This window comes from Ovis aries, chromosome 3 (assembly GCF_016772045.2).
Source record: "Ovis aries strain OAR_USU_Benz2616 breed Rambouillet chromosome 3, ARS-UI_Ramb_v3.0, whole genome shotgun sequence".
Taxonomy (NCBI): domain Eukaryota; kingdom Metazoa; phylum Chordata; class Mammalia; order Artiodactyla; family Bovidae; genus Ovis; species Ovis aries.
In genome coordinates, this window is record NC_056056.1 from 104971932 (window position 1) to 104988317 (window position 16386).

The 16386-nt window shown below is 48.9% G+C and overlaps 1 protein-coding gene across 2 annotated transcripts in view; it reads left to right on the top strand.

Annotated features, from left to right (window-relative positions):
• ACOXL (acyl-CoA oxidase like) overlaps positions 1-16386 on the top strand; it is a 372099-nt gene that overhangs the window by 57052 nt on the left and 298661 nt on the right. For both annotated transcript variants that reach the window (XR_006059556.1, XM_042248150.1), the window contains exons 6-9: positions 3582-3696; positions 4135-4221; positions 6081-6153; positions 11568-11700. Coding sequence is in view for 1 of the 2 variants with exons in the window: in XM_042248150.1 (XP_042104084.1) it covers positions 3582-3696; positions 4135-4221; positions 6081-6153; positions 11568-11700 (408 nt within the window). In the remaining variant the exon portion in view is untranslated. The remainder of the gene's footprint in view (positions 1-3581; positions 3697-4134; positions 4222-6080; positions 6154-11567; positions 11701-16386) is intronic.

Genomic DNA, 16386 nt, shown 5'->3' on the forward strand with positions numbered 1-16386 from the left:
ACGTGCGGTGGGTGTGGCTATGTGCTGTGGGTGTGGCCACGTGCGGTGGGTGTGGCCGTTCGCCTGTGCATGTGGTGACTCAGCCTTTTCTTCATTGTGGCTGTTGTCCTTTGGAATCTGGAGTTCTGTTCCTAGGCTTTTCTGACCCCAGGACGCTAGCTGGAGGTGGTCAACGTTCAGAAGGACAGATGCAGGTGAGGGTTGTGTGAGAGGATGTCCTGCCCTGTCTCCTGCCCCAGTGCTAGTTCTCTGCAGCAGCTGGTGATGTCTAAGGTCACAATAAGGGCCAGAATAAGGACTGTCGCCTATTGAATGCTTGCTCTGTGCCAGGCTCTGCCTCAAGTTCTCTCTGTATAGTATACTACCACAGTCATCTGCTCCCCAGGTGGGGCTAGTGGTAAAGAACTTGTCTGCCAATGCAGGAGACATAAGAAACGTGGGTTTGACCCCTGGGTTGGGAAGATCCCCTGGAGGAGGGCATGGCAACCCACTCCAGTATTCTTGCCTGGAGAATCCCCATGGACTCGCCTGACAGGACTATGATCCATAGGGTCGAAAAGAGTTGTGTATGACTAAAGTGGTTTAGCACTCAGGCACATTCTCCTACAGCGGCAGTCCCATAGATGTAATGGTCAAGCTGCGGCGTGTGTGCTAGGCACCAGGCCAAGCACTCTGCAGTGCAACATTGTGTTAAATGTTCTATAATCTTATAGGAACATATTTTTGTCCTTATTTTTCAGGCGGAGGAACTGTGGCTATGAAGTTAACAAGTGAATCTCAGGTTCAAGGAGATTGCCCTTAAGAGTTTAGCTTTCCTGTCAGAGATGGCACGCACATTGACCAAACATCATGGGGTTCTGCCTGCCCCAGTTTTTTCTCCCAAAACTGTAGTATTGAGGTCACCTTGCTGTCCTTTAAGGGAAAAAAAACCCAGCCACAATTCTTATTTGTTTTCTTCTTATAATTATTATTTTTTTGCACAAAAATGATTTCCCTGTGTTGGTCCTGTTTTCCCCAAACAGCATAAATTATTCAGCTACCTGGTGTGCTTCGGCAGCTGCTGCTCTCTGCAGGGGAGTTGCAAAGTTGAAATCATAATGATAAGACTCTGGTGAACTTGCTGCCTCCCGGGGGAGTGAGGGAGGGAATAAGCCTATCATAGGCTCAGGCCAGTGAGGGCTGGCTTAGCTGAGAATGGCTTTCCCCTCCATTGGTTTCTGTGTTTTCCCCTTCATTTCCGTTTTCAAATGTTAGAGCATATCAAATGAGCTCTCTCTCCCTCTGGAGCAGTTTTAAATCTCTTGCATCTTTTTGTTATTCGTTCCTGTGGGTTGGCTGTTTTATTTTTATTTTTGGATGGTAGGTTGAGTAGTGGCATGGAGGGTTTTGAGGTAAGAGAGAGTTACACTTTATGCAAAATCACAAAAATAAATGAGACTTTAAGAGCTCTCTGGCCAAAGCCATCTCTATGAGTGTTTACAGGACTGTTTTGTTGGTCTTCAACGACTAATTATAATGGGAACCAACACACATGGTGTGCATTATTTAGATCCAGCTTTAAACGCCAGCGCTTTGGCTGAGGCAGACTTTCCCAATCAAGTGTTTTTGCCAGAAGTGACAAAACTCCTTTCCCAGAGAGGATCAAATGTTGATGGGGGCGAATGGCCTCCTGTCTCCTCCCCACACGACCAGATCGTTTCTGCCAGGTTAGCCTTTCTCTGCTACTTCCCTTCCCACCCGTGGGGTGCTATTTAATGCATCCCCTCACCACGTGTTGTTTGTTACTGCACCCCCAGCCTCATAAAAACTCCTTTCTTTAAAAAGTTCCTGGCTGGCCTGATAAGACAAGGGCAGCAGCCTCCAGAGACTTAAAAATGGTCAGCTCATCCATTTATGTTTCTGAAAAGCCCTTGCCTATGTTAAAAGTTTCCCTGTGTGCACATGTGTCAGAGAATGTTTTCTTGGGCTCCAAGACTATATTTCTTGGCCAGAGGGAAAGTAGAGTCCATATACTTGAAAATCTGAAATCTGAGATGATCTTTACATGATCAATAGCTTGTTGGTTTGGTTCAGCCACATCTTTGATAATTGTCAGCTTCGATTAAATTTGAGGTCCTGTTTTTTTGCCATCACGCCCCCGCCCTGGCTTCCCCTTTCCTTCCCCCCACTCCCTGGATTCTTTGACCTGTTCCAGGTACCCAGTATCCAGAGTTGGCAGTTATGGTCTCTCTCCTTAACAAGAGGCTGAAGGGTATCCCAGGTAGCAAGCTGCACGAGAGAGGACCAAGAAGGGAAGAGAGGTGTTTCCATGGTGAGCCTGTTCTGGTTCCTGGAGAGGAGGAAAAAGGAGGCAGAGTTTTGAGCAGAGACTGAAAACAAAAAAGCTAATTATTTTCCCCCTGCTTTTTCCTGACCAGTGTTAACTTCAGACTGTTTTGAGCTAGAATCCTTGGTCATATTTTGGAGACAAGATAGATGGTGTGTTCTAAGATTCATTCCCTGATAAGATGGAGAATTGTTGACACACGCTTTTAAGGGCTTATTCACATGAGCTTTTGAGGGAAACTTTCATTATCATATTCATTGATCAAGAAAATGGAGAGAGATTTTGAAACAGTTATCCCAAGGCTTAAATGAGATCTTTCTTTTTATAAAAATCAGAATTGTCTGGGATGAGATTCTAAGCAATGGTGGGACTAGGTCACGGCTGTTCATTAGTCTTGTTTGTGTTCAGGTGTAGACATTTAAGGGCTTCCCAGGTGGCACTAGTGGTAAAGAGGGAGGAGGCATGAGGGGCGTGGGTTCAGTGCCTGGGTGGGGAGGATGCCCTGGCGGAGGGCATGGGGACCCACTCCAGCATCCTGGCCTGGAGAATCCCATGGACAGAGGAGACTGGCGGGCTAAGTCCGTAGGGTTGCAAAGAGGTGGACATGACTGAAGCGACTCAGCACGCGTGCACCTACACGTTTAACCTTTGGTTAGAGAGCTGCTGTTCAAACAATGGACTCACACCTTAGATACAGGAATGTCTGAGGCCCAGCGATCAGTGGAGAACCTGAGGAACCATGCCATTGGTCCAGGAGGGACAGTGTCCCGTAGACAAAACGAAATACACAGACATGGACTCATCGAACTGGGCCCCAGATCGTTGGGTACTCTATCGTTTCTTGTGAAACCTGCAGGTGGAGTGTTTGGGAGCGAGGGCTGTGGTGAGAGCTGAATACAGATCACCAGGGCTCTTAGGGGGTTGGGTGCTGGATTATTTAAAAGTCAAAACCTCAGTGTGGAGTAGCCTAGAGAGAAAGAAGCTCACTGAAGAAGGGTTCATATGTTTAAGCCACAGGCTCGGACGAATGCGATACGTGCCAGCCCAACCTTACAAAGAAGAGCGGCCAGCAAGAAGGGAAGGAATGTGAGGGTGGACTAAACGACTTTGGGTCATCTACGCCTTTTCTGTGAGGTCGCCTAAGTGGGCGCAGCTATGCAGCGTGAATCTGTTTCATGGTGTTCATTGCGCTGAGCCCAGGGGTTGAAAAGAATCATAAGGAAGAAAACTCTGTTGCTTTGGTATTTCTGTGCAGGAATTTGTCATTGACACACCATGTAAAAATGCTGAGAAGATGTACATTGGAAATGCGATGTATGGGAATTACGCAGCAGTCTTTGCCCAGCTCATCATAAACGGAAGATCTCAAGGTTTGTCACCAACACAGAAGCCTAGGCTGTTTCTCTTTATTAGTACTATTCTCCCATGAGTGCTTTACACAGAATCCTTCCCCTTCCAAAGGGGTGTTTTTATCTTGTAAAAAATTCACACTGGAACTTTCCCCTGTCAGTCCAGTGGTTAAGACTCTGTGCTTCCACTGCAGATCGGGGTGCTAAGATCCCGCATGCAGTGTGGCACAGCTACATAAGAAATTGAGTTATTTGTCTTTTAAAAAATTGAGCACTTGGTCTCCTAAATATACATGATGAGACAATTCATCATTACATTCAACCTTATACACTATTATGGGCAGTGCACAGTCACACAACAGAATGAATTTCAGAATCAACATAATTGCACACTGGAAATTAGGAAAGCCTTGCTCATATCTTTAGAGACTTTAGTAAGTGTCTTTCCACCGTCCTTAGGGCCCCACTGCTTCATCGTCCCTGTCCGAGATGAAAATGGAAGCTTGTACCCAGGAGTGACGGTTGTTGATATGATGCATAAAGAAGGTGAGTTCGCAGGTGGACCTTCTTGCACCCTCTTCTGCGCTTTCGCCTCCTCCCCACCCCACCCTGCCAGCTGTCGGTGTTCAGTCTGTAAGCCAAGTTCGACTCTGTGACCCCATGAACTGTAGCATGCCAGGCTTCCCTGTCCTTCACTATCTCCTGCAGTTTACTCCCACTCCTGCCCATTGAATTGGTGATGCCATCCAGCTACCTCATCCTCTGTCACCCCCTTCTCTGCCTGCCCTCAGTCTTTCCCAGCACAGCATCTTTTCCAAAGAATCCGCACTTCCCATCAGGTGGTCAAAGTACTGGAGCTTCAGCTTCAGCATCAGTCCTTTCAGTGAATATTCAGGGTTGATTTCCTTCAGGATTGACTGTTTTGATCTCCTTGCTGTCCAAGAGACTCTCAAGAATCTTCTCAAGCACTTCAATTCAAATGCATCAGTTTTTCAGCACTTAGCCATCTTTATGGTCCAACTTTGACATCTGTTCATGACTACTGGAAAAACCATAGCTTTGACTCTACAGGGACCTTTGTTGGCAAAGTGATATCTCTACTTTTTAATATACTGTCTAGATTTATCATAGCTTTTCTTCCAAGGAGCAAGCATCTCTTAATTTCATGGCTGCATCTGCAGTGATTTTGGAGCCCCAGAAAATAAAATCTGTCACTGTTTCCACTTTTCCCCAGCTGAGTCTAGCCTAACTCATCAAAGCAGTGAAGGCAGAAGAGACTGGTCTTGAAGGGGCCACTCTACCCACCTGCTGCTGACCCTCTGGCAGTTTGCCAGTGTCTTTTAGGCCTTTGCAGCAATGGCACCCCACTCCAGTACTCTTGTCTGGAAAATCCCATGGATGAAGGAGCCTGGTAGGCTGCAGTCCATGAGGTCGCTAGGAGTCAGACACGACTGAGCGACTTCACTTTGACTTTTCACTTTCATGCATTGGAGAAGGCAATGGCAACCTACTCCAGTGTTCTTGCCTGGAAAATCCCAGGGACAGGGGAGCCTGGCTGGTTTCTGTCTATGGGGTTGCACAGAGTTGGAGATGACTGAAGCGACTTAGCAGCAGCAGTAGCATTGCAAATTCATCCTGTGTTCTGAGGAGGAAGCATTGGGAAGGAGGAGAAATTGAGTTTGGGGTCACTGGCGGGGCTGAATGAGCTTTGCTGCTTCTGTATGTTCAGTCAGATATTCTCTCGGCTGCCTAGAATTCTCCCCTCTCCAGCCTCAGCAACTGCCCAGGCAGACAGCTGTAGCCCCAGCTGAGCCCTAGAAGGTCCAGCACTTCCTCCATGCTCATTAGTGAGGAGGCAGCTGGAGAAACAGGCACCACGCTGCGTGGAAACAAGCAGACAGCATCTTCACCCCAGATAAGAAAGCAGCCACGATTCTGGAAGTGAAAGAAGGGCTTTGCGTTTCAGTGATGTCCAATCTAGAAAGTGGCAGCGATGGTCTAACTGTTTTTAAAACTGTCTTGGTGTATATTTTTTTAGAAATGTGTTTATATATTGGGCTGCAGCAGGTCTTAGTTACAGCATGTGGGATCTTTTGACTGTAGCATACAGACTCTACTTGAGCAAACTGCAGGAGACAGTGGAGGACAGGGAAGCCTGGCGTGCTGCAGCCCATGGGGTTGCAAAGAGCCGGACACAACTTCATGACTGAACAGCACCAGCAACGTGCAAACCCTCAGCTGTGGCATGCCGGGTCTAGTTCTCGGGCCAGGGATCAGACCCGAGCCTCCTGCACTGGCAGTGCAGGCTCAGCCACTGCACCACCAGGGAGGTCCCATGGGGCAGTGTTTCTCATGCTCATAAGCTTGTCCCACCTGCAGCTCCATTTCCTGTCTGTTCTCTCTAGGTCTACATGGTGTGGATAACGGGATCCTGAGATTTGACAATGTTCGGATACCAAGGGAGAACCTGCTGGATAAGTGAGTAGCTGCCTCCTTAACTCAGACTTGCTGTAGCTATGAGCTCTCTGCCTCCCAGGCCTGGTTCCTAGGTCTCATGGGCTTTACGTCCAGCTGTCTCCTTATAACCACTTTCACAGTTTTACTAATCAGGAAAGGTGGATAAACAAAAAAAAAAAAATTAAAATTATCCCCAGTACTATCACCTTTGTTGTTGTTGTTCAGTCGCTAAGTTGTGTCCAACTCTTTGCAGCCCCATGGACTACAGGACGCCAGGTTTACCCTCCTTCACTACCTCTGAGAGTTTGCGCAAACTCATGTCCATTGAGTCAATGATGCCATCCAACCATCTCATCCTCTGTCGTCCCCTTTTCCTCCTGTCCTCAGTCTTTCCCAGCATCAGGGTCTTTTCCAGTGAGTCAGCTCTTCGCATCAGGAGGCCAAAGTATTGGAGCTTCAGCTTCAGTATCTGTCCTTCCGGTGAATATTCAGAGTTGATTTCCTTTAGGATGGACTGGTTTGATCATCTAGCCACAATGTTTATTACACTTTTCTGTTTAACATTTTAGAATTTTCTCTGAGTAGATATTAAAGAGAGAGAGAGATGTTTGATTTTTACTGAATGAGATCCACTTAGAAATTCTGTTCTTTTTTTTAATTTTATAACTTGTGGTTTCTGTTTAACAAAATATGTCCAAAGTTTCTATGCAACAATAAAAACACATAGAAAATGTTAGTTGCTCAGTTGTGTCTGATTCTTTGAGACCCCCATAGATTGTAGCCTGTCAGGCTCCTCTGTCCATGGAATTCTCCAGGCAAGGATACTGGAGTGGGTTGCCATTTCCTTCTTCAGGGGATCTTCCTGACCCAGGGATTGAACCTAGGTCTCCTGCATTGTGGACAGATTCTTTACTGTCTGAGCCAGCAGGGAAGCCTGAAATACACGTAGGCATTACCATTTTTAATATTGCCATCATAAGCTGTTAAATAAATTATCTGTAAGTTATATAATCAGTCCCTTATTGTTGGGTATTTAGGTTATTTCCCTTAATTTTTTTTTTGGGTTATCATAAAACAGTGTTATTGCCTCCTTTGTGGATGGCAGGAGATAAGGTACCCTCTTTCAGCTTTGGAGGCTATTATAACTAGTACTGTGGAAAATTCTGAAACAGATGGGAATACCAGACCACCTGACCTGCCTCTTGAGAAACCTATATACAGGTCAGGAAGCAACAGTTAGAACTGGACATGGAACAACAGGCTGGTTCCAAATAGGAAAAGGAGTAAGTCAAAGCTGTATATTGTCACCCTGCTTATTTAACTTATATGCAGAGTACATCATGAGAAACGCTGGGCTGGAAGAAGCACAAGCTGAAAACAAGATTGCTGGGAGAAATATCAATAACCTCAGATATGCAGATGATACCACCCTATGGCAGAAAGTGAAGAAGAACTAAAGAGCCTCTTGAAAGTGAAAGAGGAGAGTGAAAAAGTTGGCTTAAAGCTCAACATTCAGAAAATGAAGACCATGGCATCTGGTCCCACCACTTCATGGGAAATAGACGGGGAAGCAGTGGAAACAGTGTCAGACTTTATTTTTTTGGGCTCCAAAATCACTGCAGATGGTGACTGCAGCCATGAAATTAAAAGATGCTTACTCCTCGGAAGGAAAGTTATGACCAACCTAGATAGCATATTCAAAAGCAGAGACATTACTTTGCCAACAAAGGTCCGTCTAGTCAAGGCTATGGTTTTTCCAGTGGTTGTGTATGGATGTGAGAGTTGGACTATAAAGAAAGTTGAGTGCCAAAGAACTGATGCTTTTGAACTGTGGTGTTGGAGAAGACTCTTGAAAGTCCCTTGGACTGCAAGGAGATCCAACCAATCCATCCTAAAGGAGATCAGTCCTGGGTGTTCATTGGAGGGACTGATGTTGAAGCTGAAACTCCAATACTTTGGCCACCTCATGCAAAGAGCTGACTCACTGGAAAAGACCCTGATGCTGGGAAAGATTGAGGGCAGGAGGAGAGGGGGACGACAGAGGATGAGATGGTTGGATGGCATCACCGACTCAGTAGACATGAGTTAGGGTAAACTCCAGGAGCTGGTGATGGACAGGGAGGTCTGGCGTGCTATGGTTCATGGGGTCGCAAAGAGTTGGACATGACTGAGCGACTGAACTGAACTGATTGGGTGAATAATGTCATAGGTTGTTGTTGTTTAGTTGCTAAGTTTTATCCAGCTCTTTTGCAACCGCATGAACTGTAGCCTGTCAGGATCCTCTGTCTGTGGGATTTTCCACACAAGAATACTGGAGTGGGTTGCCATTTCCTTCTCCAGGGCATCTTCTTGACCCAGGGATTGAACTCACATCTCCTGCTTGGCAGGCAGATTTTTTTTACCACTGAGCCACCAGGGAAGCCCAATGTCGCACGTGTTTAGTGTCAGTTCCCAGCATCCCTCAGTGAGATCAAGGTGCCTTCCAGTGAGGAGAATGCACTTCCACAGGTGCATTCCAGGTGTGGAGCCCAGGAGTTCACAATGCTTAATGCAGGCTAAGAAACACCAATCACTTTTACTTTTCTCAGCATCTTTTCATGCATCCAATAAAAATGCTGAACTAGTGATATTTAAATCTGTGAAAAGGCAAGCCATCAGTCTTGCTCCCTGCTTTCCTATAGATTTTCCTTGAACATTTTACTCTTTTTTGTTGCCTTCAAGTTCTTGCCAGCAAATATATGTCATAGATATAAAAAGTTTAAATAAAATAATGGGCGAAACAAACTTAAAATGAACCAAATTCTGTTTGTTAACTTTTTTCCCCTTGTGAATTGGTAGGAAAATAAAATCGAAACAGGGGTTTCCCTTGTATCTCAGACAGTAAAGAATCTGCCTGCAACGCAGATGACCCGATTCAATCCCTGGGTGAAGAGTATACCCTGGGGGAGGAAATGGCAACCCACTCCAGTATTCTTGCCTGGAGAATCCCAGGGACAGAGGAGCCTGGCGGGACACAGTCCATGGGGTCGCAAAGAGATGGACATGACTGAGTGACTAAGCACACACGCACAAAATGTAAACAACAGGAGCATGTTGTAGGTATCCTAGTAGGTGGTGAAGCCCCCAGGCCTCCTCAGGACCAACCAGTGCCCATGCCAGCAGGTCTGGGGACCAGCAGCCTTCCCTGCTCGTTTCCGTCCCTTACCAGCATCGCTCGACTCTCAGAGATGGGGAAGAGGGAAGAGAAGCTGTAGATGCGCCCTGTCTCTTACTCACCCAAATGGGATCTTAGTGGATTGGACAGTCCTCTATCAGAGCTTCAACCAACTGGTTTAGCATTTATCCAATGCAGATTAGAAAGTCAGATTCAATCAGAAAGAAAAACGATAGAGGGCTCCAAGGTCTGTAGAAGGTATGACAGTGTATAGAACATTCTTTGATAAGATTTGATTGGAAGCTACTCCATTGGTATAGCCCCCCAAATACTACGAAACAGCAGAGGCAACACACTTGTGGGTGTTGGTTTATCACTTGATCAAAAATGGGTTTGTAAATAGATGTACAGATTCAGTGAAATCCTTATCAAAATTTCAGCTGCCTTTTTTTGAAGGAATTGAGAAGCTGGTCCTAAAATTCAGATGGAAATGCAAGACACTCAGAGTAGCCGAAATACTCCTGATAATGAAAGACAAAGTGGGAGGACTCAGCTTCCTGATCTGAAAAATTACTACAAACCTACAGTTACTAGGTCGCTGTGGTATGGGCATAAGGCTAGACGTATGGAGAATGGAATAGAATAGAGGATCTAGAGATGAATTCTAGTATTTATGGTCGGTTGATATTCAGCAAAAGGGTGACAAGATAATTTAATGGGGAAAGAAAGGTCTTCTCAACAAATGGTGCTAGAACATCTGGATATCCATATGCAAATATATGAACTTGGACCTTTACCACATATGATGTACAAAAATTAACAGAAGATGGATCACAGCTCTAAATATAAGAGCTAAAACTATAAAACTTATAGGAGAAAACACAGGCGTAAATCTTTGTGACCTTATTTAGGCAATGATTTATGAGATGTGACCGCAAAAGCACAGAGCACCAAAGCAAAAATAGATAACCTGGGCTTCATCCAAATTTGAAAACCTTCTGCAGCAAAGGAGGGTATGAAGAAAGTGAAAAGACATCCACAGAATGGGAGAAAATATATAAGAATCATATATAAGAACCTAATATCCAGACTATAAAAGGAACCATATTACAGCTCAACTGTAAAAAGACAAATGACCCAACAAAGAAATGGGCAAAAATGGGAACAGACATTTATCCAAAGAAGATACAGAAGATGGCTAATAAGTACATGTAACGATGTTCAATATCAATGTCAGTAAGGAAATGCCAGTTAAAAACCCACAGTGAAGTACCAGTTTGTACTCACTTCACGGCTATAATAAGAGAGACAGGTGATAACAAGTGTTGGCAAAGACTTAGAGAAATTTGAGCCCTCATGTGTTGCTGGGGGGGATGTAAACTGGTGGTGTCAACTGGGGAAAGAGCTTGTCAGCTCTTCAGAAGTTTAAAGTCAGACTTCCCGGTAGCCCAGTGGTAAAGAATCCGGCTGCCAATTCCGGGGACACAGGTTCGATCCTTGGTCCAGGAAGATCCCACCTGCCACGGGGCAGCGGAGCCCATGTGCCGCAGCTACTGAGCCCTTGGTCTCGGCTCTGTGCTCTGCAACCAGGGAAGCCCCTGCAGAGAGGCCTGTGCACCACAGCCAGAGAGGGGCCCCACCCGCCGCAGCTGGAGGAGGCTTGCGCGCAGCAGTGAGGACCCAGCGTGAGGGGCACACTGTGTGTGACACTGCTTACGCGAAATGTCCGGAGTTAGATCCAGAGAGTTCGGAGATAGGTGAATAGCTGCCAGGCCCGAAAGGGTAGGGAATGTGGGATGTGAGTGCTAATGGCATGGGGTTTCTTTTGGGGTGATGAAGTGTTTAGGAACCGGATAGTAGTCATGGTTGTACAACTTTGTGAATATACTAAAGACCGTTGAACAGCTTAAAAGGATGACGTTTATGGTGTATTGATTTATATCTCAACAACAAAATTGTGGATTGACTACCAGGCTCCAGAGTTGGGTTAATGGTGGCAGTCCTCATGCCTTTCTTTGTCTGGGGCCACCACTGAGTCGCAGAATGGTAGTGGCAGGATGTCAGCTCTTACTTTCCGTGACTTAGCCTCTCTCAGCATCTCCTGGGGAGGCACTTGTCCTGCCTCGTACTCTGCTGTCTTGGGAGGGAGGTTCCAGGATGGGGAGCCCTGTGTGACTTCCCTGTGTGTGCCTGTGGGAGCCACCTGCCTTCATTTCCAGGCACGATGTCCTCCTCCTACGCTCACCCCACCTCTCTTTTCTACCCCCCTGCCCCACTGCAGGTTCGGTTCCGTGGCTCCAGATGGGCAGTACCACTCCCCCATTAAGGACAAGAGTGCGAGATTCAATGCGATGCTGGCGGCGCTGACCCCTTCCAGACTCGCTGTGACTTTCCAAGCCATGGGCTCTATGAAGGTAACTGACTAGTTTCTCTCAGTGTTTGCTCTCCACGTGATCCAGAGCTGGGTAACAATGTCAGGAGCTGAGCTTCTTGAGCCACAGTGGGTGCAAGGTGGCTTGGGTTGCTGGTTAAATGCTGGTGTGTGCCAGTAAGCTCTACACAGAGAACTTTCTGCAGCTTTTTCATCATCCCTCTACATCTGCGTGTGTGCTGTGGATTACATGCACACATGTAATTAAAAACCCACAGTGGGTAGAGCCCGGTCCTTACAGCAACAGGCCACTAAAGGTGGGCGCCTGGAGAACAGGTCCTTCGGAAGGAGCACATCTTCTGGAAAAGCAGCTAAGAGCTGACTAGTGGATAACAGGCTGCGTGTCGTGGCTGAGTCCATTGGGGAGTGTTGAGTGTGCACGTCTGTTTGGCATGTGACCCTCACTGTCACAGGCAGGACCATGAGGTCAGACCTCCAGGAGCCAATCCCACCCCGCCTTGCCCCACCCCTGCTCCACTCTGACTTGCAAACAGCAGCAAGGAGAGAGCGCTCCACGAGCTGCCTCCTCTTCAGAGTGCAGCACTGCCTGCTCTCTGGTTCCTTCCCGTTTCTTTCCTCTCTCAGGCTCCACTGAGCAGGGGGAAGCTGGACGGAGCGTTGAGATACCAGTGCATATCCATATGTGGCTGGCACTCGGCTTCTCCACTGAGAAGGGATAAGTTCCGTTCACTTGACCCCAGGCCTGGTGTCAGGAATAGCAGGAAAACCTTCCCTTCCTCCCTTCTGCTGGATCTGTGTGGCTTACAAGCCCGCCTGCCCATGCTCTGCCCCCGTGGTACTCTTCCCCACTGTGGGTGCAGCTGTGACATCAGTCCTGAGCTGGAGACTGCCGGCCTGCTTGTGGGTGTTGCCTCTATGCTTATTCTCGCTGGCTCTTTAAAGTGGGTGAGGTGCATGTTTCTGAAGACCCAGGTCTGGAGTGGCCCGGCAGGTCTCAGCCGAACCAGCTGAGTTGGTGAGACTCCAGGAGAACCTCAGGATGTGGGCCCAGGAGTGACTCCAAGGCGCAGGTCCAGCAGCAAAGCGCAGAGAGAAAATTGGGCTGGCCAAGAAGTTCACTCTGTACAATGTTACACAAATACCTGAAAGAGCCTTCGGCCAACCGGGTACCTCTCCTGGTGGGCCAGCGGCGAAGAATCAGCCTGCCCGTGCAGGAGACGTGAGTTGGATCCCTGCTCCGGAAAGCTCCCACATGCCTCGGGGCAGCTAAGCCCGGTGCCACAATGATTGAGCCTGTGCTCTAGAGCCTGGGAGCCATGGCTGCTGAAGCCCCTGCGCCCGGAGCCTGTGCCCCGCACCGAGAGGAGCCGCTGCAGGGAGAGCACCACAGCTGGAGAGGAGCCGCCAGTCACTGCCGCGAGAGAAAGCCTGCACATAGCAACAAAGAGCCCGTGCTGTCAGATATAAATAAATAAGTACTTCTCCCGTGTCTGGGATAGACACCGTTTCAGCCACTTCTCAGACCCCAGGAGGCAAAAGCTGAGAAAGCAGATGCACCTAGAATTGCACTGTAGAGAAGACGGGGCGGAAGCCTGCTCAGGGCTCCCTGGCGCTGTGACGGCCGCTGTGGCTGCACGAGAGCTCCTCGATCGCAATAGCCTCTGGGCCCCTTGGAGGGGTGTGCTGCTGAATATTAAAGCCACACACTGGCTCATGGCTGTAAAGGTGCTCTGGAAGCCCTGTGCTGGAGCAGGTGATGCCGTGGGAAGGATGCCTGTACTGCCAGGGGCCAGTCAGCTCACCCAGGCCAGTGGTGGACTCCCAGGTTGGCTGGCATAGGGTGGTGGAGATGGGGCCCTGGAGGGGTGCTTTTGGGAGAGAATCAACTTAAAAATTTTTTAAAATTAATTTTGATGTATTTGTTATTTTTGACTGCACTGGGTCTTTGTTGCTGCATATAGACTTTCTCTAGTTTCAATGTATGGGGTTTTCATTGCGGTGGCTTCTCTTGTTTCTGAGCATCGGCTCTAGGCGAGCAGGTATCAGCCGTTGCAGCGCTTGGGCTCAGCAGTGGCCTGAGTAGGCTCCTTGGCTCCAGCGCGCTGGCTGGGAAGATCTCACATGTCACGGAGTGGTGGGGCACGGGCTTAGCTGCTCCTTGGCATGCGGGATCTTCCCAGACCAGGGGTCGAACCTGAGTCTCTAGTACTGGCAGGTGGATTCTTAACCTCTGAGCCGCCAGAGAAGTCCTGGTAGCCCTCTTTAAGCCTCACTTTCTCCATCTGTAAAATGGGCCTTCTGACCATAGTGCAGCCTGAGTGAGGACTAGTGAGTTATGTGGCGCAGCGGTGATGAGCCGGCACCTGCTCTGTGCGGGAGGCAGGTTTTCCAGGTGAGCGGAGGCCCGTTGCAGAGCTGGATGGGCTCCGCCCCGAGGGGTCCAGATGCTGCCGGTGTGTTGTCCCTGACGGACCCGGGCCATTGCGATCTCATCGCGAGCCTCTTGGATGAGAATGACCTTGCCTCTCTTGGCAGCTCCTCCTCCCTCACGGCTCGGCCACGGGGCAGATGCTATCTCAGGGGAAACCTCAGACGGTCCTGCTTGCCCTGCACTTGCTGATGAGCAGAGAATGGGCCACTCTCTCCGACGCTCATTCCACCTGTGTTAGGAAACTGTCGCCGCAGCGCCCCGTTTGCTCGAGGCCGGGCGTGCCTGCTGCTTTAAAACTCTGCCCAGCTGTCTTTGTTCCCCTCCCGTGGTGTCTCTCATTTTCGTCATTTCTCAGTCCTTTCGGATCGTCTCTTAAAGACTTGCTGCATTAGCCATGCTGTCATTTGTGCCCCCAGATGCCATGTCCGATTAAATTATTAGCAGGGACTAGAGGAAAGGAGGCTAAGACATTTGGCAGGGATTGCGGAGGGCACATGGATTGAACTCTGCAGCTGAAGTAGAGGGGGATGCTGGGGAGCCTTTTCTGAAGGAGGAAGGAATCTAGGGAAAGTCACTGTGAGTTGGGAGGCAGAGGAGGAGTGAGAAACACACGTGAGATCGAGCTCAGAGTTTTGGGTTGATTTTGCAGGGAAGTAGTATTTTAGCATTTTAGGATGAGGTGGTTGGATAGCATCCCTGATGCAATGGGCATGAACTTGGGCAAACTCTGGGAGAGGGACAGGGAAGCCTGTTGTGCTGCAGTCTGTGGGGTTGTGAATAGTCAGTCTTGGCAACAACAACAATATTTTAGCATAAGACAAGCTGGTCCCCACTTTCAGAAGAGTCTTCCTCATCCTTTAAGTAGGTGTTACTCCACAGCTGGGGCCCACCCTCAGGGTTCCTGGTGCTGCAGCGGATGGGGCCCGAGAATCTGCCTTTCCACCAAGGCCCCAGGTGATGCTGCGGTGACTGGTCCAGAGCCACACTTGGAGAGTGGCTGCCCAGAACAGACGGGTGTTGGAACCTCTCTGGTGGTCCAGTGGCTAGGTCTCTGAGCTCCCAGTGCAGGGGCCTGGGTTTGATCTTTGGTCGGGAAACTAGATCTCACATGACTAAGAGTTCGCATGCTGCAATGGAGATCAAAGATCCCACATGCCATAGCTAGGACCTGGCACAGCCAAATAAATAAAAGCAGTGCCCCCCAAACCCCTTGCTTCCTATAAGCCATGCCCACGATACATGCTTCACAGGGCTTAACTCATTTCTCCTCAAACAACTCTGAGAGGGCTCCAGCCATCTCCTCATGTTACATATGGGGAAACTGAGGAGGTAAAGGAATCTGTCTGAGGTGGGCATCCACTACGCTGCCTTTGATTGTGGTAGTTCTTGTTCAGGGAGTTGTTGTCATTTAGTCTGCTAGTCACGTCCAGCTTTTTGCAGCCTCATGGACGTAGCCCACCGGGCTCCGCTGTCCCTGGGGTTTCCCAGGCAGGAATGCTGGAGTGGGCTGCCGTGTCCTTCTCCAGGGGGTCTCCCGGCCCTGGGACTGAACGTGCGTCTCCTGCCTGGTCTTCTTTGGCCTGTATCAGGGGGCCACCAGGGAAGCCTTTCCAAGAGCCCCTCTCCTCTACTGACGGGAGTCTGGGACCCTGTGTCCTCGAATGACCTTTCCAAGACCTTCTGATGGTTCATGGGGGATTGGAACAGCAAAGAGGAGGAGGCTGGGGGCCGTTGAGTCTCCTGGGATGGAGGCGGCTGTTGATCCATGAGGGTGAGGTGGTGCCGTCACTTGGGTGAGCACGAGGCAGAGCAGGCTTTGGGCTCCTGCTGCTCTCTGGTCTGGTCTTGGGGTATTCACTCCCCCCAGGTTCTGATGTCTGTGCTCAGTCGTGTCCAACTCTCTGTGACCCCATGGACTGCAGCCTGCCAGGCTCCTCTGTCCATGGGGATACTCCAGGCAAGAATACTGGAGTGAGGTGCCATGCCCTCTTCCAGGGGAATCTTCCCAACCCAGGGATTGAAGCCACGTCTCCGACATTGCAGGCAGATTCTTTACCATCTGAGCCACCAGGAAAGCCCAAGAATACTGGAATGGGTAGCCTATCCTTCTCCAGGTTATCTTTCCAACCCAGGAATCAAACTGGGGTCCCCTGCATTGCAGGTGGATTCTTTAGCAGCTGAGCTACCAGGGAAGCCATCCCCAGAAATATCCCCGACATCAGGGTTCTCTTCCCCCGTGTCTGGTTCCTGCATCCAGCCCTGTAGTGCCATGCTTAT